General features: G+C 38.9%; 1 protein-coding gene across 7 annotated transcripts in view; it reads right to left on the reverse strand.

The window, feature by feature from the left end:
• The window catches only part of rptor (regulatory associated protein of MTOR, complex 1), a 237567-nt gene that overhangs the window by 110771 nt on the left and 100879 nt on the right, over window positions 1-25917 (reverse strand). For all 7 annotated transcript variants that reach the window (XM_047365159.1, XM_047365154.1, XM_047365161.1 and 4 more), the window contains exons 8-10: window positions 24257-24316; window positions 14693-14793; window positions 10465-10609 (exon numbers count right to left, since the gene is read on the reverse strand). In XM_047365159.1, the coding sequence (XP_047221115.1) occupies window positions 10465-10609; window positions 14693-14793; window positions 24257-24316 (306 nt within the window). The remainder of the gene's footprint in view (window positions 1-10464; window positions 10610-14692; window positions 14794-24256; window positions 24317-25917) is intronic.

Consider the following 25917-nt stretch of genomic DNA (forward strand, 5'->3'; position numbering starts at 1 on the left):
TTCCGTGTGTTCAGAAAGACCGAGTTTAGGAACAAAGGGTAGTAGAAATGTTTTTTAAGCATCTGTTGAAGAATCTTGTGCTCTGTTCAGGTTGGCTGCTGAACTGTAACATACTACAATCGCTTTAACAAATAGGCCTGCACAGTTCTAACATTTGGAACAAGTAAAAAGTGTTTGCCCCCTCAAGTATTTCTTCTGTTTTGTTTCACAATAAAATATTTGAGATATTAAAAAAAAATTTTATACCCTACAAAGACAACCCGAGGAAACAAAAAAAGCAGCTTTTAAATAAGGGTTTCATTTATTGAAGGGAAAAATAAGCTGTTCAAACCAGCATGGACCTTTCTGAAAATATCATTGCCCCATTGTTGAACTTTGAATTAACTGTGATTAAATGGAAAGCTAATGTTCATTAGGCCTGTTTAACCCATAGAATTAAGAAGTAACTTAAATAGACCCTGTCCAACAACATGAAGTAGGTTAAAGAGCTCGAAAAGCAGTACCATCATGCCCCAATCTGAACAAATTCAACAATTTGAGAGACACACTTACTGAGGCTTTGAGATTCAACACTAAGAGCAATTATTCACAAATACAGAAAACATGACCCATTCCCAGAGCAACTGGTCTACCAGAATTACTTTGATAGTGCATCAACGATTCAACTAGGCGGTCACAAAGGAATCCATTTAAAGCACTGTAGGCCTCACTTGCCTCAGTTAAGGTCAGTATTTACGATTTAACATATAAAAGAGACTGGGCAAAAATGACACTCATGGGAGAGTAAAGCCACTGCTTAATAAAAGGAAGACAAAGGCCCATCTCATTTTTACCAAAAACATCTCCATAATCCCCAAGACCTCTAAGAAAATATTCTGTGGACTTGAGAGACAAAAGTGAAACCTTTTAGAAGTTATGAGCGGAGCCACGTTACATCTGGCTAACAAAGCATTTCAGAAAAAAGACATCATACAGACAGTCAAACATGGTGGTGGCAGTGTAATGGTTTGGGGGTTGCTTTGCTTCTTTAGGTCCTGGACAGCTTGCAAATTATTGCAGGTTATTATTAAACCTGCTTTCTGGCAGACAATCCAGAAGAGGAATGTCCAGCCATCAGTGTGTAACCTTAAATTGAGGAGGGCTTGGGTTATTGCAGTAGAACAATAATCCAATAATTCCTATGCTGTGGCATTACCATGTTTCTGCATACTTGGGTTATGCTGCTTTGTAATAAAATGTGTTAAATGATCTGAAACATTTACGTGTGACAAAAATAAACAAAAACCAAAAGCTGAAGAAATTTGTTAGGGACCAAATGCTCTCTTAAAGCTCTGTACATTGCCTTTTATTCTGTTTCTTAGTAACAGTGAATCAAGTATAGCTGAGCGTAATAATTAAAAACAATGAAGGCAGACAAAAACTCACACAAAACAAGCTTCTCTAAACGTGTGTTAAGTGTTCTCCTTCGCTAAGTCAAGTACACAACCAATCGGCATTAAAACAAACAAAGTACTCTGGATGGAGGCTGTCTCAAGTTTTCCATGACACTGGTGTGTCTCTCAAGAACGAAGCAGTGACTCATCACCAGAGCTCATGTGTGTCTTGAGTGTGAAATGAAGGGACAGCCAACAACAAGGCTGTGTAGGGGAACATTTGGCGGCTGACTCAGCTCTTTTCTCCAGTTGCCTGCAGAGAGTGGTGCAACAACATGCACCAATATAAAACAGACACACTCTACTGGCAATGAAACGGCCCGCAAGGGAGTAATCAGCCTTGGGCTTTTTTGCCCTACCCTGTTCTGCTCTATTTGAATAACAATAGCTGTTTGTGTTTTGGCACTAACATGAATCAGAAAGCCCTTAAAGTACTTATTTCCCCCTCTCCATCCTCCTCGGTCCAATACATGCTGGCCAAACTTTTATTTTCCTACTTGCCTTTTATCTCTAGCACTTACACTTTTCATTGCCTTCGCAGTTTGGTTTCCTGGAGTCCTAAAGCACTCGTCAGTCGTTACTCTATCCTGGTTAATACTGCATGTGATGTTGTGAAATCCCAATTTGTTGGGTCGAAAACACTGAAAAGTACCCACAATCTAAACTAATAGGGATGAACAAACGAGAAGGAAAGACTACAGAATGCTTTAAGGATTAAAGACCAGTATTTGTTAAGGAAGAGATGCCAGGCGGTTACACAACGAGCCCCTCCTGGAGGCTTTGCCAACAATGAGCCAGATAATGAGTGGGAGAGGCATTTTTAGAAGACGATGCACAGGAACAAAAATAGATGGAGAGATGTTTGTGTAACTAAAGGAAGATGGATGATTAGATAATGGTTCTTATACAGTGCAAAAAAAGTCAACAGACAACAGCAGGCCTCTGTGTATAAACACGTATGTTAAAGAGAATACATGGTGGAGAAATCAGACTGCGACAACTGTAAAAGGAACCTATTGCTCAGATAAGAAATGGGAAACACTCGGTGTTTGTCTCATTAAGCAGCAAAAAAACAAATTTTTGAGGTAGAAGGTAAAGCATCTTCAGGAAATATAATAGGATTGCTTTTAATTCAGGCAATGAAACAAACACAGAAATAGCAGATAATTGGATAGACACAGTTTGCAGTTTTAAACAACAGCAACGGCCATTTGAGTATAGCTTTGGAAGCTGTTAAGATGTACTGAAATGCAACAACTAGACTAGCAGTTGAATTCACAAGGCATCACTTAAATATACTATATATTCCCATTAAATCAATACATAATCCCAACCATAACACATTTTTCAACATGCGTTCGGGAGGTTTCAGATGTCTTTTTGGAAAATTAAGCTGGGCTTAGATGTTTATCTTTGTACAATAAGGCTTCCGTCTTGCCACCCAACCCCATAGCCCAGACATATGAAGAAGACGGAGATTGTTGTCACATGTAGTATACGGGCAGTACTTGCCAGAAATTCCTGCAGCTCTTTCAGTGTTGCGGTTGGCCTTTTGGAAGCCTGACCAGTTTTCTTCTCGTGTTCTTATCAATTTTGGACAGACTTCCTGTTCTTGGTAATGTCACTGTTGTGCCATATTTTTTCCACTTGATGATGACAGTCTTCACTGTGTTTCATGGTATATTTAATTCCTTGGAAATTCTTTTGTAGCCTTCATCTGACTGATATCTCTAAATAATGAGATCTCTCTGACGCTTTGGAAGCTCTCATGCGGACCATGGCTTGTGCTGGAAGATGTGACTACACAAATGTCAGGAAAAGCCTAATAGAACAGCTTAACTTTATTTTGGGTTGATCAGAGGCACTTTAATTGGTGACAGGTGTCTGCTGACTACAATTTAACATGAGTTTGAATGTAATTGGTTAAATCTGAACACAGCCACAGCCCCAGTTATAAAAGGGTGTGCACACTAATGCAACCACATTATCTCAGTTCTTTATTTTTAGTTCACATCCCTGAAAGATTTCTATTTGTTATTCTATTGCATTTTACAGGTTATAGATCACATTACAGGTGGAAAAAGTTGTGAAATTATTTATCTGGATGTGATTTTTTTACATCATGAACACCTGGCATTTGAACATGGGTGTGTAGACTTTTTATATCCACTGTATTTGTATATGATGGCTGTTGGAAACAACACAAGAAAAAAGGTTCTGCCCAGACAATCTGTCAAGAGCAATCTGCAAGAACTCAGTGGCACAAAATGTGGGTATGCACTATATGCGGCGGATAGGGGCGGCGGATAGGGGCGGCGCCAAAGCGATACCGGCAAATAATTTCTAGTGTGCATTTTGTGTTTTTAACAGCTATTTGAGCCCATGCAAATGATATGGTCAATTAAAGATGCTTGTCACTGAATATGTACCCCTCCGCTCCTTCACCTCCCCTCCCTCCACCCCACACACACACACACTATAGGTGCTCCAGGGCGAGCCTCCTCGAGAGTCAAGAACGTGCTGGACCGCGTGTTGCCATTTGATGACAGGGAGCTAAAGATGGAGAGGCAGAAAAGAAAGCTTTTAGGGGCACAAAACAGAAAATGGATGAGGGAGAAGGATAAAGATGTAGCAATGGAAAAAAAGCTTTTCAAAGTGGTTAAAAGACAGTAGGTAAGTTATGTCAGTGTATCAAGGGGAGGCTTATAAATATTCAAATTAGCTTAACTTACTACTAGTAAAATTACAGGTTACTGCAACTCTGTACTAATCAGTATTTACCAAAAAACGGATAATGACAAGAACAATAAAATAACTTGTTTGTGGTTATTTTGTTGTTCAGACAGTAATCATTTGTTTAACTAGATGGTGAATCATAAAACAGATAAATTATAGAACTTAGTTTAAATGTCTTCACTCGGATATAACACTGTTGTGATGTGTCTGATAAGTCTGATCAGATGGAGCATCCAATCACTGATATCAAACATGGATATCATTTAAAATTAAAATTTCATGCTTTTACGTAAATGTGGTTTGACTGCAGTATTTTGAAACCTCCTTAACATAAAGTTCATATCATTCAGTGGTGAGGATGGAGAAAAACAAGAAAAGATGAGAGAGAACGAATCAGGACCGACAGAGGTAGGCAGCAGGTTGGTCTAATATTAGGTGGAACCACAGGAACACCCAGTTAATATCAAGTTATTAATTTGAATATTATTTATATTGAAAAAGTGCATTAGCAAAATATGTAACTTATTTAAAGCTGTTAAATAATGCTTGTTTGACCATACGATTTAGCGGAGAAGCACACAGGCAAGGGGTGAAGGAAACAGACGAGGTCGGTGATGGCATCTGCTATAGAGGAGACAGTGATGACATCAGGACTCATTGAAGCAGTACATTGTTGAAAATGGCCCACAGAAATGTTCTGATGGGCCATATCCAAGATCAGATAAGAGTAAAAGGTGTTTTTCCAGAGCATATTGTTTTTGTTTATTGTCCAATGGAGAGAAAGTGGAACGGCATTGGTTACTCTACTCAAAAAGTACTAACAAAGTCTATTGTTTTGCATGTAAGCTTCTTGGTAAAGCTAAAGTTGCTGACACACGCCTTGTGGTGGGTTATAATAACTGGCAGCGTCTTTCAAAAGCCCTGACGCACCATGAAACCAGTGGATATCACATAAATGCTTCCCGCTTACACCTAGGCAAAACTATTGATAGCAGATTACAGAGAACCATGGCCGCTGAAAAGGCACACTGGAGAAGTGTATCGACTCTTCCTTGCAGAAAGAAACTTGCTACAGAGGGGACAAAAATGCACAGTCAGGAAATCCTAAAAGTGCAAATTTCCTGGGTATCCTTGAGCTCATAGCATGGTATGAAGACACACTGGTAGAGCATCTTAGAAAGAATGCCTCAAAACAAAACACTGGATATCTCAATTGATGCACCCAAAATGAATTTTTAGATTCAATATCAGAATGTGCTTTAGATAAAATTTGTGTTCAGGTCAAAGCCTCCAAGTACTTTGCAGTGGAATTGGACTGCACACCCAATATTTCAAAGCAAGAGCAGGCCTCAGTTATCATAGGGTATATTGATACAGATGAGAAGAAGGTCACTATTACGGAGTCTTTTGTGGGGTTCACTGCTGTGAAGGACACAACTGGGAAAGGTGGGATATCCTCAAAGAATTTGTTAACACCACATTGAAGCCTCTGAGAGCCAGTTGGGGGGTCGGGGGGTCCTAGATGCACTAGAAAAGCTTGAAGAAGTGCCAGCAGCCAACAAAATCGACTCAGACGAAAAGTCACTATCTGATGAGATTGTAACTATAGAGTTATGTGGAGTTACAAGTAATGCCGCACACCCCTCAGAATGTCGATAGATGCGACCCTGCAAGAACTCCCAAACCAGGGCTGCAGAAGCACAATGATGTATTTTGTTCTTACAAAGAGAACAACCTTCTTCTTATTTTGCAACAAATGACACTTTTTGACTCATTCAACACCCTTACCATTTCTCTCACTGATTTCGGATGCGTTTACTTGTAAAACACCATTCCAACCAACTTTCTCTTTCAAAATTGCATATTTTTCAAAACTCAGTTTTTATACAAATCTGGATAATTAAGTATAAAACAAGTATTTGGGTTTTTTCATCTGTCAGTTCCACAAATCATGAAACAGCAAGAGGCTAAAATCTGCTTCTGATCCAGCATATTGTTTCGTGTTATTGACTCATTTAGATCAGCTCTGTTTAAAGATCTAAAACACTCAAGACTTCAGGCCTGGATTGTCATTTACTAAATACACATTTTTCAAAAAACACAGTCTGTAATCTTTAATACCTTCTTACGGTTCGCAAAAACTAAAACAAACAAAAAAACAGGAGCTGTCTGGTCTCAGTCTTGAAAAGATTTATTGATTCATTAACTTAGAGCTGTTTGCAGTAGATGGCTGCTTATAGTAAGCCTTGTTCTGCTGATAGTTTCTTCCTGTTAAGAGGGAGTCATTCCTTTCCACCGTCCCCACATGCTTGCTCAGAAGGAGGAATTACTGCAAAGTAATTTGCTTAATGCAATCAGTTGGGCTTCGTTAGATAACTTATTACCAACCCGCTTTAAAATCCCAAATTTACAGAATTGTGTTAGAACTAGAATCAAATGGGAATGCATGGAATTACATTGAAATATGTTTTATTATTGGACAGTACTGGGTTAATTTGTAAATGTATGTATTTCTGGATATAAATTAGATTTTTATTGCGCCTTGAGATGATCTTTGTTGTGAATCGGCGCTATATACACTAAACTAAACTGAATTGAATTTTTTGCTCCTTTCAGAGTGAGAGGGACAAATTTCATTATATCCGAAGTCCTTTCCTCTCATATTCTACAATTCTTTACCTCAGTAATGCAGCTTCATAATCGGACCCATTTCCAATGGATTTGCTGACCTGCTTTTCCTCAGCATTGGATCACGCCAGCTCGGCAGTAATTAGCATCAGCCAGAAGAAATGTATGAACTTTCTTAAATAAATTTGGTAAAAAATGTCTCATACAACGAGGTATACAAGTTTGTTATGGACTTGTTTAATGTACATTTAGCGCCTCTTTTAGTTTTAGAAAATAGTTTTTGTGCCATTTTGTTGTAAAAAGGTAAGGTTTCACTAAAAATAAATCAAACCCAGTTAAACCCTCTGGTGTAGACCCAGAAAACTGTTGGTGTTTGGGTGTGTGTGCGTGTGTTTTATCCAGACTATGTTGCCATTGTAATACAATAATGCAACAAAATGCAAATGGGCTCAACTTAGAACCTTATGCTAGCTCTAGCCAACCAGTAGTTAAATATATAATTTAACAAAAAAAAATCAAGAATTTAACCTTCAGGCAAAGACTGAAAAGAATGTCATAGATTTCACCTTATGAGATGGTCAAATTAAAGTATGTCCAATAATGTCAATTGATGGCGGTCAATTGGGACCCGTTTGGGTTGAGGGTCCAAAGTGAGCACTGTATGTGTGAAGGTGTGATGGTAAGTGAGGTGGCAATTGTTAACCTTTATCCAAACCATTAACCTCTGGAAATTCTGATTCCATTTGCATAAATATTGAGTATTAAAAAAATGGCCCTGGGTTGCCAGATGGTTAAGAACCACAGGTTAAGTCTAAAATGTGGATCAAAGAGGGTCTAAAGTGCGAAAATGTAAAGAATTGAAAAGGTAATTTTTTTAAAATATTGAATTAGTCTGTATTTATAAGTCAGATTTATGTCACAAACTCAAAATGCAAAATATGTATGGCAAAAACATTAAAAAATGAACAAATTCAACTCTTTTCCAGACTTTAAGGTTGTGTAGGAGGATGACTCGAAGAAGTTGTTTTAGATGTTAATTCTTACAACGATGTCCTGAAGTAGATCTGCTGAAAACACAGAGGCGACTGAAGGAAACTGTGTAATCCTGTTCAGACCAGAATTTTGAATAGAAAGTAACCATGAGCCACGACTGCAATCATTCTCAGCACAAGATTAGAGGGCAAAACACAACCAGCAAGGCATTTGAGAGTCAAACGAGAGGTCATGCAACAGCAATGGATCCTAAACACAGCAGCAAATCTACAACAGAATGGCTTGAGAAAGGAAATAATCAAGGTGTTTCAAAGGTCCAGACAAAGACAAGATCTCAACCTGAGAGATGCAACCTCAACAGACCTGAGCTTACGCAAATTTCTACAAACCTCACTAAACTGAGGAAAACTAAAAGAATAAGTGGGCCAAAGTTACTCCACAAAGACGTTAGAGACTCATAAGGTCAATGCTATGAAAACTTTCTGCAGCAAAGGGGATTCAACAAGAAATTAATTTTGGGGGGCAACATAGTGGCTCAGCCTCTTTCAAATAAATACAAACACACAGTAATATGTCATAAGGTGATGCTCATCTGAGGCTCTATTTACTTGAATCTAGGAGCTGGTGAAAACAAGATAGCATTTTATTTCTCTGATATTAAAAACCTTAAGCTAAGAAAGAAGTTCACTTTCTGTCTACCACCTTTGTTCTGTTTCCACTTGCTACTACTGTACTGTTGGCAATTATCACCATTATAAATATATTGTGCCCAGTACTGATAGCAACACTGGCAACAGTCAACATGCAGAAAAAAGATGTAAAGAAAATAAAACATGAAGAGTTTGCACATGCTTGAAGGCAGAAACACATAAAAACACCTACACTTGCTGGCTCAGGCCTCCACACCAATATGTATTTAAAGAAAGCTGCGAGAGTGACTCAACAATTTAAATAGGTTACATGTTTTCTATATTCAGAGCAGCTCCAGAAGGCTGTGTTTACCTTCTGTTTGCCTATAGATCCATGACCTTAATAGAAGGACAGGGCTGCAACCTGTTGTATGTTTGAGGACATATAAAGCATCCGTCGCAACACTGCTGGAAAAACAAAGTAACAATATGTACTTGAGAAGTTATTGATTTTTCGACTCACCTGGGTTTTGTTGAGTCAGGAACAAAAGAAATGTAAAATCAGCAACTTCACTATGACAAAAGCCTGTTTGTAATCATGGTTTCTTAAAAGTCAAGCAACTGAAAATACCCTTTTTAAAGATCACCTTTATCATTCACATAATATGTGTGTTTATATAAGTTACGATTGCTTTCAGAACACACAGCTAGGAGACAAGGCATAAAATGTGAGTGGAGCATTTCCCACATACAGTGATTAAAACAAAATTAGGACTTCCCCATTAAATATTCAGCTCTTTATTGGGTTATTTGTTTACATATTGATGTTTATTTATTTTTGTGAAAGAAAGTGATTTAATTTACAAAAGAAATTAACAAATTGTGGCCTCCAGTAATAAAAGTAAAAAACCTTGGTGTTATTTTTGACCAGGACATGTCATTTAAAATCCATATTGAACAGATTTCTAGGATTTCCTTCTTTCACCTCCGGAACATTGCCAAAATTTGAAATATCCTATCCAGGAGTGATGCTGAAAAAACTAGTCCATGCATTTGTTACTTCAAGGCTGGACTATTGTAATTCTTTACTATCAGGATGTCCACAAAATACCATTAAAAGCCTTCAGCTGATTCAAAATGCTGAAGCAAGAGTTCTGATGAAAATTAAAAAGAGATATTTCTCATATCTCAGCTTCCCTTTATCGGCTCCAATTTAAATTCAGAACAGAATTTAAAATTGACCCCTAGACATACCTACTGGCTGAGCTTCTAACTGTATGTGATCTCTTTCATCCTGTAGACTTTAAAACTGACCAGAGTTCATCTGCTTAGCTCTCTTTCTCTCCTGGATGATTTTCTTTCACACAGAAAGTACTCCTGGATCAGTGCTTCTGTTTTCTTTCTTCTTGTTGTTAAAAGGGAGTTTTCCTCTCCACTGTCGCAACATGCATGCTCAGTATGAGGGATTGCTGCAAGATCAATGCAAAGCGAATGTCCCCAGTCTCTACATGCTCATCCGGGAGGAGTAAATGATGCAATGCAGTTTTCTTAGACAGAAAACGTTTTAAGCAATTTTGTGCCTTGAGATGACATGTGAAATGCTGCTATATAAATAAACTGAACAGAGCTATTATTATTACTACTACTATTTTAACCATAGGCCCAGCAATAAGGAGTCACAAACAATCTAAACATAAAAAATGAAAACTGTTTTAGGAAGCACTTTTCTTTTAATTAGAAATATCTTAACATTAACACAAATTAGCCTCCAGGCCCATTTCCCTGTTTAATTTCCTTTCCAATCTCCAAGTTGATTTTTAAAATGTCCACTCATTAAATATACATAACATTACATAAAGAGGATAACACTCTGTTTTTTAATAAAGAATTTGTCTGTTAGAAACTCCTCTCAGCCTTTAATTGCTTTCTGTCGGTTAACAGCCGGGCCTTAAGGATGACTCTTGTCTTTCCTGTAACCTCCAGCTCTACAAATCCACAGACATCTGTGCATCTGTGTTCAAGCGCTGTTTGTGAGCGTGTCTTACCACATGGCGTGCATGTATGTGGGTGGCAGACGAGGGCTGCTGACTGGTGTACAGTTGTACGACCTCATTATCCTCTCTGCGAGCAGGAAATTGCGGAACAAGCTGGCCACCAGCAAGTCCTGACGAAACAACTTCTGGAACAGATCTGAAGTTGGGGATAGAGACGTAGAAATTATCCATTATGCTGCAGACCGAAGAAGGGCATAAAGTGAATTAGATTACCCTGTATGTAAGAATAAAAGAACGGAAATGAGGCACTCCATATGGGAAAAAACAGAACGCATTGGGCCAAAGTAACCAAATTTGAAAAACATCTGGCTAGCTTGTGTGTTTACTTCCAGTATCTACAGGACAGTGAAACACTGCTGTCTTTAATCATGTCCTCTCCTTGCAGCTCAGGCAAACGGTATGCTGGGTAAGGTTGGCTTGCAATACCAGGACACAGTAGCTTCACTACTGTGGGAGACTCACGGTTAAAGAATGCAGTTGAAGTCAGACATTTACACACAACTTATAAAAAGACACAATCTTTTTTTTCTCATCACTGTCGGTCATTAAATTACACAAAACTCCAGTTTCAGGTCAGTTAGGATTGCCAAAAATTATTTTTATTTGCTGAATGGCAGACGTATGAAAGATAATTCTTTTAATATTTCCATTACACAGATGATGTTGATAACATGGCTTTGTAAGCTTCTACTAGAATAAATGTAAATAATAAATGTATATAAGGCAATTGGTTGCACTCAGAGTAAAGGGGGCTGAATACTTTTGCACACTGCATGGTTCAGTTTTTTATTTGTAAAAAAGCTTTTAAATCATGTATAATTTTCGTTCCACTTCACAGTTGTATACCACTTTGTGCTGGTCCAAAAAAATACATTTATGTTTGTGGTTGTAATGTAAAGAAAAAAAAAAAAAAAATATATATATATATATATATATATATATATATATATATATATATATATACACACTGTACACTCACCGGCCACTTTATTAGATACACCTGTCCAACTGCTCGTTAACCAAATTTCTAATCAGCCAATCACATGGCAGAAACTCAATGCATTTAGGCATGTTGACATGGTCAAGACGATCTGCTGCAGTTCAAACCAAGCATCAGAATGGGGAAGAAAGGTGATTTACGTGAACATGGCATGGTTGTTGGTGCCAGACAGGCTGGTCTGAGTATTTCAGAAACTGCTGAACTACTGGGATTTTCACGCACTACCATATCTACGGTTTACAGAGAATGGTCTCAAAAAGAGAAAATATCCAGTGAGCGGCGGTTCTGTGGGCAACAATGCCTTGTTGATGCAAGAGGTCAGAGGAGAATGGCCAGACTGGTTCCAGCTGATAGAAAGGGAACAGTAACTCAAATAAACACTCATTACAACCAAGGCATGCAGAAAAGCATCTCTGAACCCACAACATGTCGAACCTTGAGGCGGATGGGCTACAGCAGCAGAAGACCACACCAGGTGCCACTCCTGTCAGCTAAGAACAGGAAACTGAGGCTACAATTCGCACAGGTTCACCAAAATTGGACACTAGAAGATTGGAAAAACGTTGCCTGATCTGATGAGTCTTGATTTCTGCTGCAACATTCAGATGGTTGGGTCAGAATTTGGCGTCAACAACATGAAGCATGGATCCATCCTGCCTTGTATAAATGGTTCAGGCTGTTGGTGGTGGTGTAATGGTGTGGGGGATATTTTCTTGGCACACTTTGGGCCCCTTAGTACCTATTGAGCATTGTCAACGCCACAGCCTACCTGAGTAACGTTGCTGACCATGTCCATCCCTTTATGACCACAGTGTACCCATCTTCTGATGGTTATTTCCAGCAGGATAACGCGCCATGTCATAAAGCATGAATCATCTCAGACTGGTTTCTTGAACATGACAATGAGTTCACTGGACTCAAATGGCCTCCACAGTCACCAGATCTCAATCCAATAGAGCACCTTTGGGATGTGGTGGAACGGGAGATTCGCATCATGGATGTGCAGCCGACAAATCTGCAACATCTGTGTGATGCTATCATGACAATATGGATCAAACTCTCTGAGGAATGTTTCCAGTACCTTGTTGAATCTATGCCACCAAGGATAAAGGCAGTTTTGAAGGCAAAAGGTCCAACCCGGTACTAGCAAGGTGTACCTAATAAAGTGGCCGGTGAGTGTAGATATATAAATATATCTATATATCTATATATAGATATAAATACCCACATAGACATTCTGATTTCTAACCTGCCCATCTCACTGTCTTTCTCCCATTATGAATCCACTAATTTACTTCAACTTTAATTTACTTTAATAGAGCCAGGCCAATCCCTTGCCACCATTTCTGGCTGCTGATTATGATTTCACTGTTAGTTTGTTGGAGATATTTCTTAAGGGACGAAGAGCATGTTGTTGGTGTCAGGCTGCTGAAGGTTTATTGTGTGTATGTGTATGCGAGTGTGTATGATTTGGGTTAGGTGTATGCAGTGCCTTCATTACAGGGATTCTCTCTGATGTGGGCTGCTTCATCAACAGCAGAGCCCCGAGGCTTTAAAGGGCTTTGGCAGCCATCAGCGTTGTCACAATGCTATTCTAGCCAGGATACAGTTGGTCTCGTGGGAGTCCGAGTGTGGGACTGTGTGGATGTACGTTGCATACATAAAAAAGGAGGGAAATCAGAGTGTAAGATTATCTGTGTATGTATGTTTCATGATTACAAAATCTAGAGGCTTTTAAAAAAAACATTTGTGTGTGTGTCGGTATATTCATCAAGGTAAGCAAGTGAGAAATGGGTAAGTGCAGCATGGTGTGTCGTCTGCCAAACACTCGCTGAAGCGATATCCTCAATTACAGCGCGAAGAACTCTAAACAAAATGAATCTCAATTTGAAGAGCTGACCTGAACAAACTGCTCTTCTGGCATTTCTATATCAACATCCTCATGATATCAGCCACTGGGGATGTTCTGATACTCTTACAGTACTGCTGATGCCTAAAGATTGCTGTTCTTTATTTTAGGTGCCCCACTTTGGACTCCCTGAGAGCTGAACCATGTGGGACGTTTAATTTGTCATTGTTGCCATGATGTGTTTAAATGGAGATTCTAGTTTGTCTGTGATGTCTTTGCAAGCTCCACCAACCCCATTGAGTGCTTTTAAAAATAATTTATAGCTTATTACAACAAAACCCTTTTGAAAAAGAAGCCTTTTTGCACATTTCCTAACATGGTTATAACAAAGAAGTACACTGAAGCATTCCCTTTTAAAGCTTTTTTTATAATTAGCATTAAAGAGAAAGTGCAGATCATTTGGTTTTTTGCAGTCCTCGGCTGTTGCCGTTTACATGTGTAGCTCACAGCAGGAGTTGTTCTTATGATGTTAAACACAAGAGAGAGGATGCAGTTGGAGCATCTCCGCAGAGGACATGAAATCATGCAAATTGATGAATTTCTCAGGATAAAACTGCTTTCTATGAATACTTATCATACAATTATAAATGTTCTGACTAAATGAAAATAAACTGAGAAGAACTTGACAAAAGCTTTTAATTTTAATTGTATTTATCTAGAGCACAGAAACTTGAGTGAGGAAGGAAGGCTACAAGGAAGCACATTATGAGTAAAGGACACGATGGCAGAGGAAAGAAAGACGAGGAAGAGAGTAAAATTCAAAGTCGCAAGAAAGGATGCAGGGACAGAGAGGTGGGAGAGCATAAGGAGGAAATGGAACTAAGAAGGAAGCTTAGTAAAATAAAAGAATGGAAGAAAAGACGAGTGAGGAAGGAAGGATACGAGTAGGGACAGAAAAAAGGCTTTTCTGTGGAGTCAACCAAATTTTTAATTAAGGCAGAAAGCAGAAAAAATGTTCTGAATGTTATTTATCCCCTTTGAAGAGTAATCAGAATCTCATAAAACTGAAATCAGCCCGAGAACCTTTACACAATCTGAGATCAGAAATTAGCCACAAAATCTCTGATCAGTGCATATCTAATTTATTTCTGAGAAATACTGTCTACAGCAGTGCAGAATGCATTTATTTATATACGAGCATGGTGAATTTTAAGATGTGTTTTTTTATTTTATTTTCTACACTACTCTAGCATATTCCTGTGATATTTTTTAAGTTTTCGTGTACTTATAAGGATATACCAAGACAAACTGATTTTCCTGATGAGGAAGATGCTGTTATGATGTATCTGCATGTTTACCAGGAGACTCACCTCTGGGCAGCACGTTCCACGCGATGGTGTCGGTGATGGCGGTGAAGATCCAGTTGAGTTCTCCGAGGGGCGTGCGTCTGTCGTTGAGCCTGCCAGGGATCCTGCAACACAACACAACACAGATGGCGTCGTGTCAGCCGCGCTCACCGCGTGTTTCATAGTTTACTCAGATTGCAGAGTGTTCGGCACTATTACAATACCATGTGCAGAAATTAACATTCGAAGGCACCAGGTTTCTTACTCAGAGAGATTACCAGCTGAATGTTTCAGGAGGCAGCTATATTGCAGCAATGTTGATTGGGTTGTCTTTATAAAGTCAGCTGCATGAAAATAAATCTGTATTCTGAACTGACAAGGCGTCTCAGCAGTAAAATATTTACAAAGGTGGCCATCTCTGACTGATCCCAACAACACATTCTCTGTCACAGAAAATATTATTCACGAAAGATAAATACTGTCCATCTTGCAGAGAGATCAAATTAAAAACATGGAGCTATGAGATCAGCCTTGGTTTTTTTCCCCTCGATTTGATCTGTTTTTCTCTTTTCTTGCTGGACTTTTCAGATTAATTTTAATACCAAAGTAAGATAACCTGAGAAAAAATAACATGTAGTTTTCAAATTTTGCTTTCTTTATTCAGGGAAAACAAAGCTATCCCAGACAACCTAATCCCATGTAAAAAAAAATATAATTACCTCCCTTGTTAAATCATTAATTAACTTTGATTAAACACATTTTTTGGGTCAAGTTTCAGTATTCGCACCCAGGCCCGAGCATTGCTAGACCTGCAGAAACAGAAAGTCTTGACAACATGAAGTAGACAAAAAGATAAGATTATAAGAGAGAAAATATGGAACAGGCCTCATTTGCCACAATTAAGTTCAGATATCAAAATAAAACAATAACAAAGAGTCTGTACAAAAATGACATCATGGGAGAGTTGTGTGGTGAAAAGGTATGAATGCCGTTTCATCTAGTATAAAAGCACACCAGGCAGGACAATGATCCAAAGCTTGCCAGCAAGTTCACCTCTGAATGTCTCAAAAAAGAAAAAATATTCTCTAATCCCAACACGATGGCAGATTTTTGTAACTAAAAGCAAACAAGGACCAAAAGTAGATAAAAAACTTCTAGATATCTTCTAGATCCATAAAGACCAAGATGGAAAACAAATGCCCCACATGTTTTATAACAGCACTTCTCAAATAAAAGGTGACATCAAGGTGGTAACCTCCTCTTTTTACATGAATTCTAGGTTTTTGTCCCATTAGAAAAAACAGAAGTGGATTTGTCAGTATACAAAATTATTGTTTGATGAATTTGCCATTAGTTTAAATTATATAAATATTTGTGATTATGCGTTTCCATTCATTTACACAGGTAAATCTCACAGTCTGAGAAAGGAGAATCAGTCAATTTACAAAACTATATTTAATAAAAGTATATGCTGGTACTACAGGTTTGGCATAAAATCTTCATATGCATTGAAAAACACTGTCACCATTAAGTGTTTCCATCCAGATTTTTCCTAGCATCTCAACACAAGCTGTCTTTTCCAAAATATTTATTATAATCATTAGATTCCACGCTGGACCACTCTTACCTTCCCCCTTTTTTCAATAATACATTAGGTCTTGAGTCATTAAGCATCCTCCACCCAAGTTTTTTATAAATGTGGAGCAAGGCTGAACCTTTCTTGACCCAAGCCCTCTATTTCTACCTCTAAGTGACAAATAATAGCAGCTGTGAGGCTCCTGGCGCTACGAGTCCTCTGTATAACGAAGAGGGCCGGCCAACTCCAGAGCACTTTGAGTGCTTGCCAAAGGTGTTTGAAAAGTCAGCAGTCAGGATGAACACTCAGCAGTTCATATCCTCGCTGATTATTCTCTGTAATACGTTTGAGGGGAAAAAAAGACAGTCAAGTGGAGGATGGGTGAAGAAGTAGATAGACACTGAATGTGTAAGAATGTCGTCTGAGGTGCTGAGGCTTGCGCCATCGATCAAAGTTTAGGTAAGCTTCGTCCATCTCTTGCTTTGGACATTAAGTTACGATTTATCACCCCCAATTTAGTTTCCATTGATGCTCTTGTTTCAGACGTTTTTTTATGATTTATCCGGTGGCAAACAAAAAGGCACTGAATTCAAAAGGTGGAAGTCACCGTTGGTTTGGAATGAAGACATGAATATGAGAAGCTGCCTAACTGAGGTGTTACCTTATCTATACCTTCTTTAAGAGACATAAGCTTTCAAAGCATCTCTGCTGAGCAATCACTTGCAACACAACTCAAGTATTAATTAACAACAGATTTAGTAACTTAAGAGCTCTCATCGTGCTTTTCATATAGATAACCTGTCAGATTTTTAACTGGCTGGAAACAAAGCAGCCAACAGACATCCTGTTTTAAACTGATTACATTTTGCTACATATATTAAACATGTGGGACCTTAAAACCTCTTTTTTTTTTTTTTTACACAAAATGTCTCTCAGTCACATCCAGTTTAAGTCAATAAAAACTGCAAGAACATACAAACTAAATTATTGCTTTTAATGCATTTGCTGTTTTTAGCTTTGTGTGTTGCTTCGGGCCACATAATTACTTTGTTTACACATCGGCTAAATCAAACCTTTGCAAAAGTAAAATGTTGATATATTTGTTTTTTAAGCCCAGACCTGATATAGATCTTGGGGATCTAGACGCTACAGCTCAAATAAAGCGGTGTGGTCATCCTTATGAAGAAAAAACACAGCGAGTGAGAAACAGGACAGTGAGAAATCACAATTAACATTGTGATCTCATTATTCAACAACAATGTATTGTGCAGCTCAACTGAGTAATTGTTTTCTTATCATACAGCACATAACTAAACTTTACTTATCTTCAGCCTGAAACCCAAGCTTTTGCTTAGCCTTACATACAAGTTGTCAGTTTATCCGTTTGTCTGCTAACAAAAAAATAACAAAAACCTTGAAGGTCACTTAGCCTCTAGGAGCGAGTTACTCTCATTTAAATATTGTAAGGGTATTTTTGGTACTTGGTACAAAAAAAGAAATAAGGACCGAGTGACCATACAATTAGCCTCTAACAACCCTAAACTGGCATTTACTTCACAGCTTCCTGGTACAATTCTCCAACGGAGTTATGGGTTCTACAGCTCCTTCAGAGCCAATGTCCTGCAACTTTTAGATATATTTCCTGCTCCGACACAAATTTATCAAATTCATGAACAATTACCAGGCTTCTGCAGAATAAAATTACCCGCTGAGTAGACAATTCAAGCATCTGATTTCTACATAGAAGTGTTGCAAAAGTTCAGACTTGAGAAGGTCCAGCAAAACATGTACAAGTACTAACAACAGGGGGCGTGCTCACAGACAGTAAAAATTGATTAAAATAATTGTAATTGTAATTACAATTGTAATTGTAATTGTAATAAGTAAACAGAAAACATAGTATTTGTAGAAGCTGAAAAGACTGTTTTGTTGATATAACTTCATGTAGTCCAACAGGTTTTGGTTTATACAGAGCAAGAAACAAACTGCAACTTCTTACTCAGAAAAGACAATTTAACCCGCAAAGGAACTAAGGTCATATTAAAAAAGGCTAGAAAAAACTGTCCAAATTTTGTTTTAATATAAGCCAGATGTTGGTCTAAACACCTAGAATTAATTTCAAGGCTGTTCGTTTAACCCACTGCCCCATGATATGCACTAACTGACATGACTAAATGCAGTATGTAAATATTTAGACATTCAGAGAAAGAGGTTAAAATTCAACATTAACAGGGGGCATGGGAAGAATGAGCCTTTCTGGAGTAAAAAGCCTTAAAATGAAACAAAAAGTTAAGTCTGCAGGTAGCGGTTTTATATCAGCCCCTCGTATATTTTTAAGTAAGGGCAACCAGTTTATTACCAGACTCCTGTTAGAATCATGAGCAGATCTTTCAGAAGGTACTGTAGAACACGTGACTCCCGAGTTTAGAAATACATCTGGATGTAAACAGGCTCAGAAAGCTCTGTATAAAAGAGGAAAAGCTGCTATAAAAATATACAGCCATATCCCTGCCAGCTTGAAGGAATGGGTTGTTCTTGACATCATAAAGCAGCGAATACACAAAGTATTTCTTTACCGGATCGATACAGCCTTTCCTCTGTCTTCTAAACCGAGGGTTATTGAAGTGATGTGATCCCTGAAACACACAGTTAGATTTCAGAAACCTGCTGTTGACTAAAATACAGCAGGTTGTGTCAAAAGTGTAAAACGTCTTAAAAGTGAAAGAATCTGAGAAAGGCTTAATACGGATCCTCCTACATCTCTTGCATCAATACCCCCCCTTAGAAACCAACTAGAAGGTATGAGCCAGTACGTGAGCAGGTGAAATCCACATGCCCTGAGCTTCGTGACTCCATTATGTAGAAAAGGCTACTGTGACTGGATCCAGCCAGAATGTGAGTTGGATGAACGTAGGAAGAAAGGACACAGACGGGTGCACAGATGGAATGAAGTACAAAGAATGATCAATCTAATAAACAAATCATCGACATGCGACTATTCAAAGTTGCTGTTGTACTGAATTTGTTTTACAACGGCGATGAGCGTTTAGCGCCATTTCCATCCACGTGAGACCTTTAAAGGTGGCGACAGTGTAATGGCTGGCTGTTTACACGTGCTCAGACCCATGTGTTGAACAGAGACAACACAGAAAATGTAAAAGAATAAAAAAAGTTGTTTAATCAGTCTCATAACACATACTGCATGAATGCGCTGCCTCGGCTCTTTGTGTGATTTTACAAGACAAAGTTAAACCTTTTTCCCAAGCAGGGGCACACGATTGATTTTTACCAATTTGTGTGAGAGTGGAGCTGCCAACAGCTGTGTTTTCAAGAAATGTAACAATCTTTCATTTTAAATTTAGAGAATATGCTTATTGCTATCACCTGTTTAATAACCTGAATGCTTCAGTCGTCACTGGATCGTGTTGTAGGTGACGTTTCACACTGCTGCAAAAACCAGCAAGTAGCTGCTAACTGAAAAAAGGAAAATAAAATGAAAGAACAGTACTTTACTAAACTACTGAGTCATTTACTCATTTTTTCATGTTTTGCTACCAAGGAGCCATACTCATAGTAATATTTTTAAGTAGTTCTGAGCAACATCTCTAAAGGTTTTCTGAGGAAGGTTTTAGTTTGGACAGAGGAATAATTTTTGGTTTATTGAGACACATAACCCTGATCTAGGATTTATTCAGGAACAAAATGCATTTAAACTCAACAGCAGATCAATTGTTGTGTCTACACATAACAGAGAACTTATCCCAGGGTTAAGTAGCAGCCTGTCAATGAAACCTCATTCATGAAACACTTTTATGCTGCCGGTAAAAGTTGCCCAAATCTGACTTGTGTGGCCCATGTGTGACCAATATCTGACAGTCTGAACAGCAAAAGCCTGATCTTTTGAAATCAGACCCGCACCACTTCCATGTGATCCTAAATCAAATACAAAGCAGCCTCAGTCTAAACGCTTATGTTTCGTTTCATCTGACTTCTATGTCATTGCGTGTGAGAGACTGTTTGGTGTCAGACGAGGTGGGAAGCAGCGAGGTCAAATGTCGGCGATAAACGAAGCAAGCATGGCAGATCTTCTGAGCATCCAGAACAGAACTAGCAGCAGGTTTTGATAGCGCCGTATAGATCATCGTAAGTATGGGGGAAACTAGCTTTGCAGCTTGTAGGTGTGTCGCAGTGATGACTGTCTGTGTGAGACTGTGTGAGGCTGTGGGATTTGAGGCAAAAAGAGACCAGGACACACTGTGGTGCATCATGTGATGCTCATCAGTTCGCACCATTAACACAAACTGTTGTGACAGCCAGACACCCTCCTGAGCTGCAGATTTAGTTTCTGTGTTCATTGTTTTTCTTGCACTGTGTTGTAGATGCTGATTGGGTGTGGCTGAATCATCGGCATACTGGAATCACCTGGGCCCACTGCTCTCAGTGGAAAACCACACTCAAGTCTTTGATTCTTCTGTTTCTGAAGTACAAGAGAGTGAGATAACGTTAATTTGCTCTGCATACAATATATTGTTGTGATCAGGTGCAGCGAGGACAAAAGTACCAGAAACCAGCACTCAGTGTGGAGATATCTGCATTTTGGTTTTAGGCAAACATCAGTGCAAGGTCAAAGGACAAATAATGACTGAAAAGAAGCTAAAAGTCCATAAAAACCCTTCAAAAACATTCGGCAAGCAAATACCACCAAGTCTGGCTACATGGAATCAAGGTATGAAGGACTTGGTGGTAATTAGTGGTAACCTTTTTCACTGTACTGTAAATATTGACTGCTGAACGGCGTTCATCATTAAAAATACATCCCGCACGCCAAAGTTCTGAAATAAAACATTAATCCATCTACATTTGCCATGCTCTACAATAATAGCCTCAGTGATTAGAGTGAAGGTTGTGGGGTGGAGAGCCAAAAACAATCAGCAAAATGAGTCAAAACCTGCACAAGTATAAGGAGTGAACTTTAAGTATCACTTCAAGATCTCATCACAGGTGCAAACACTTTATCTGGATTATTATCAAGTCAAGTAATGCAAAGTATTTTATTTTTCTGTTTGATTTTGAGGCTCAGTTCTAATCGAAGAGCCTGCCCAACTCCAGAGAGGTGAGATGAGTTTGGTCCCATTTTTCTTTTATGAGCTCTGAGGTTATGCATTATTTAACTAAGAGGGACATCGGCTGACTCAACATTTAAACCCCTGTGCTACATACAGGACATGCAATCAACCAAACGGCACATTAAGCCTCTGTGGGTCCACACTGCTGAGCTGCTGAGACTTCAAGACTGACAACTTAGCAACCCTTCTAAGATGACAATAATAATACTATTAGATTTGATGACATTAAAGGGAAGTTTTGAATTTTTAATGGCATGATCTATCCTGGACCATATATCATGTTCACAAAACATTGGTCTGTGTACTTTAAGCAATTGTTCAAGATTATTTAAATTTATACCTAATTACTCTTCTGCATCTACTGTAAGCCTTACATCCCTGTATTCAAAAATTCTCAAGAAAACACCATTTTTAATAGGCACAAAGACTAAAAAACTATTAAATAAGCTGTATATGACGTTAAAGTATTTTCTCATCTACAAATAGGGAGAGAAAACAATACCAAAAAAGGTGGTTGAATTTAAGCTTGGATCATAAGTGAGAGCCTCAGTGTCGTCAGATCCACCAACCAATGTCAGTGTGGTTGAGAAAAAAGAAAAAGAAAACACTATATACTTCTTCAAAGGTGTTCATCGTTTCTCCAGTGGGTTCCCATCCTGCCTTTGGGAGTCATTCAGCTGTAGCTCTCTGCTGCACTACAGCATTTCCTGCACAACTGGAGAGTGGTAGTGTTTGAGAGGAGATGAAAAGAAGCAGCGGCGGTGTGTGCAAATCGAAAGATCAGAGGAAACTAAAAGCACTGATGTTAGACGAGCAAGAAAAATACATTTTTTAATTATGACTAATTTGGATTAATAATAATTAATAATAGGAAAAAAGGAAGAAGTTTCCTTATTTATTTGACATCAAATGCAGGAACACCCAACTATGCTGCTGTGGGCAACTGCATTGGTATTTCTACAAAGTCATTTCTGCCATGTGACGAAGTACAACATGATCCAGAAAGGAAAGGTCGCTAATTAAAGTAATCAGAAAAACGAACTGTTAAACGGCAAAGCTCATATGGCATCATCATAATTTGCATTTATGCAACTTTTTAAAACAGGCTTCTCTGAATCATTTGGGCGATCACTTTCAAACTTTAAATAGGCCTTCCAGTAGGTCGGCGAACCCGAACATAGAGCCAGAGCTGCAATCAAGAGGTTTTGAACCATATTCATGTGTTAGAATGGTCCAGTCAAAGTCCAGACCTAAATTAAAATGAGAATCTGAAAGACTTAAAAATTGATGTTTACAATCGCTTTCCATTCAGTCTAACAAAGCTAGAACTAAACTATAATGCCTAAGATTTTCACTTGTCTGCCTTCATACACAGATAAACTTGAGAGAGATCTCCTTCTTAATCCATAGGGCACCACCATTTGTAGCTATAGGAGCTTTAATTCTTCTGGGAAGGTTTTCTACAAGTTTTAAGAGTGTGTTTATGTGAATTTTCCTAGAAGAGCATTTTGAGGTCACACACTGATGCTGGACAAGAAGGACTAGTCAAACTAACTTCAAATGTGTTCTATCAGGTTGAGGTCAGCAATCTGTGCAGGCCAGTCAACGTCTTCCACACCAAACTTGGTCACATCCATGTTTTTGTGGACCTTGCTTTGTGCTTTCCACATGAAGAAATGAAGGCAGGTGCCATTCTCCTGACCAGAGCCAAACCCAGATTTGTCCATTGGATTGCAAGACAAAGAGAAATCCCTCCAGAGCACAAGTATCTACTGCTTTTGAGTCCAGTAGAGGTGCTCTTTACACCTTTTTATCTTGTGCTTTGCAAGCCCTGTTGTTGAGCTAATCTGAAGACCACGTGAATTTTGGAGATTTGTAGCTATAGGCTCAGCAGAAAGTTTGATGAATTGTGTGTATTCTCACCATGTGTCATCAGATAAAACATAATAATTATTAGAATTTTTACATCAGCTGGGGTGAGTCTCACATTCGGCTGCAGCTGTTCTGCAGGACAGAAGGAGCTCAGGAAGGAAAAGCAGGTGTTCATGGGACTGCTGGCACCAGTTTATTTGGTATTTATTTAGATTTTTTATTTTCTAAAAATTTGAACAAAGATATTTAATTGGGTGCAAAGAGTTAGCCGGTTGGTGTCATTGGCACAGTAAACGTGGTAATAGTAGCTTCACTAAGAGCAAGAGAAAACAGACTCGGGTTTTTAGGTGATTGTGTAAGCATCAAATCAAACCAAAAAACATAGCATCGTCTGATTTTATGCATCTCTTTATGAGTAGACGCATTTCTGTGTGTGCATCCACCCCTAAAATTTTCCTTACTGGTCTGTGGCAGACTGATGACACAGTTATTGTTCACCTTCAGCAAACTCAGTGTGACAAATAAACACATCATTAGGAGACTGTTTAGACACCCTTTAAGTTCAACTCCCTCAGGCACTCCCAGACGGGATGTTTTCTGTTTGTTTTTGCCAAGTTACTTACCCTTTTGAAAATCAAGTCAACCATCTAAATATATGAGTGTCATTTCACCCTCTCCTGCAAGCTAGCTGGGGAGCTACTCACATAGTTCGGTGAAAACAGTAAAACTTTGGATGTACTGAGAGCTGGCATTTGAGCATGGTGTGCCTGAAAGCAAGAGATGATCCACGTTCGGTCGCTCGACACCCGGAGGTTAATTCAGGAAATTTAAAGCTTTAAATCTGCCAAAGTGCTGCCACTTTAAAAGTGAGAGGGAAACAAAGGCAAAGGATTATACCTTCAGGATAGAAAACAACAGAGAGAGGGAGGCAAGGAGAAGGAAACTGGATAATGATGTCTCGAGACCGTGCCCTGCTGACGATAGGAGAGAAAATTGTTGTGCGGTGCTACTTACTTCTCAATGAGGTCTAACGTCACCCCTGGCACCAACTTGGCACTCTTTTGCATACAGAACCTGGAAGAAAACAGAGGAGGGATGTTACAAATAGAGGTTAAAGAGAAAACAAGAGACTCTAGACAATGCAATGAAACGTTTGGCTTCCATGTTGCAAATTTTACGACCCACATGAGAGTCAATCAATAAATAAAACACTCAAATGAAAAATGAGAGCTGCAAAGATTGCAAGCACTGAGAGCTGAGAGGTACGAGTGTATTTTGGCTGAGTTACAGTCAAGGAGGAGGGGACGGGCGGTGGGAAACACGGACTCGTATTTCTGAAACGTCTGCCATGGGGGTTATTGTTTACTATGCCTGGTTAGGTCTGACAGGTCGGGCCAGCTGTAAATCACAGCAGGCTGCTGTTCAGACTCCTGACAGTTGCACATATCACCGGGAGTCATCACATACCTGGAGGCGAATAGGTGTGTGTGTGTGTGTGCTTTTGTGAACATAGTGAGAGCAGCTGCAGGAAATTTGAAATAAAGGAAAGCAATGAAAATTATTCCTCACTAATCATTACACATTTATAACACAAACAAGACATATCACAAACTTTTTAAACATAAACTTAACAAGTATTGATTAAAACTGTGATGCAGGCAGCTTAGGAGGTTTCCTTCAACTCCCAACCATGGAAAAAAACAGACAATATAAGAAAATAAAAACAAATAAAAAACTAGAAAACAATACAAGGACTTTTCATCCAGAAGCTGAACTCACCACTTTTCGGTTGCTTACAGTTTACGTCACGTCTGCCAAAAAACGTATAAATTTGTCTCACAGTGGGGAAGATTATCACAAAAAAACTTCCTTTACAAGAACGGGGCCAGTGCCAAACGACTGCTCACACAGTTGGATGAAACTCTCTTTGCTCTAGAACATTGTGTGGCATTTCACAGATATAGGAAATGTAACCCATAACTATGGTACATTTCGAATAGTTTTTAAAGCTTTGTAACTTTTTAAAAATGATGCTATATCTTGAGATTGATTACCTCTCCATGCCTAATGTGATTGGGGGGTGAACTCTGCCCCTTATATAATGGTAGTAGAAACACTGAGTACCTGAAGTCAAGGCTGTGTTTTACTTTTACAAACAGCTTTCAGACTGATCCCCAACTGTCAACACTTCCTTCATGAGAATAAGTTCTAGTTTGTTCAGCAGCATCTGCAGCTGCCATCAAGCTTCGATGTACATCTGAATGCCAAACTGACTCACGTCACACATCCATAGGAAATTTGTATCCAGGATCTGCTCCACCCTGCCTGGCTGCGACGGAGGCTGCGGCACTTGAATTCCTTCTGTTCCTGGAGAATAATGAGTTCCCACATGACAGCAGCACGAATGTCTGGCTCGTCAGAGATCAGTCAGGGTCCAGAGTGATGCTCACGGAGCAAGGAGCAGGACAGATGTCACAGCGACAACTTGTTCTAAGGTCTCTCTGGTCAGAAGCTCATTAATTAAAAGTCACAACTGGCAAAGTCTGGTCTGATATAAGATACCGCAGACGCGCAATATCAATTCTCATAAACATAAGCCTATAATCTTATTGCCACAGAGATAATATAGCGCAAGATTAAGGGTTTTGTTTATGCTTTTTTTGTAATCAATGCTA

The sequence above is a fragment of the Girardinichthys multiradiatus genome, chromosome 5 (assembly GCF_021462225.1).
Source record: "Girardinichthys multiradiatus isolate DD_20200921_A chromosome 5, DD_fGirMul_XY1, whole genome shotgun sequence".
Lineage (NCBI taxonomy): Eukaryota > Metazoa > Chordata > Actinopteri > Cyprinodontiformes > Goodeidae > Girardinichthys > Girardinichthys multiradiatus.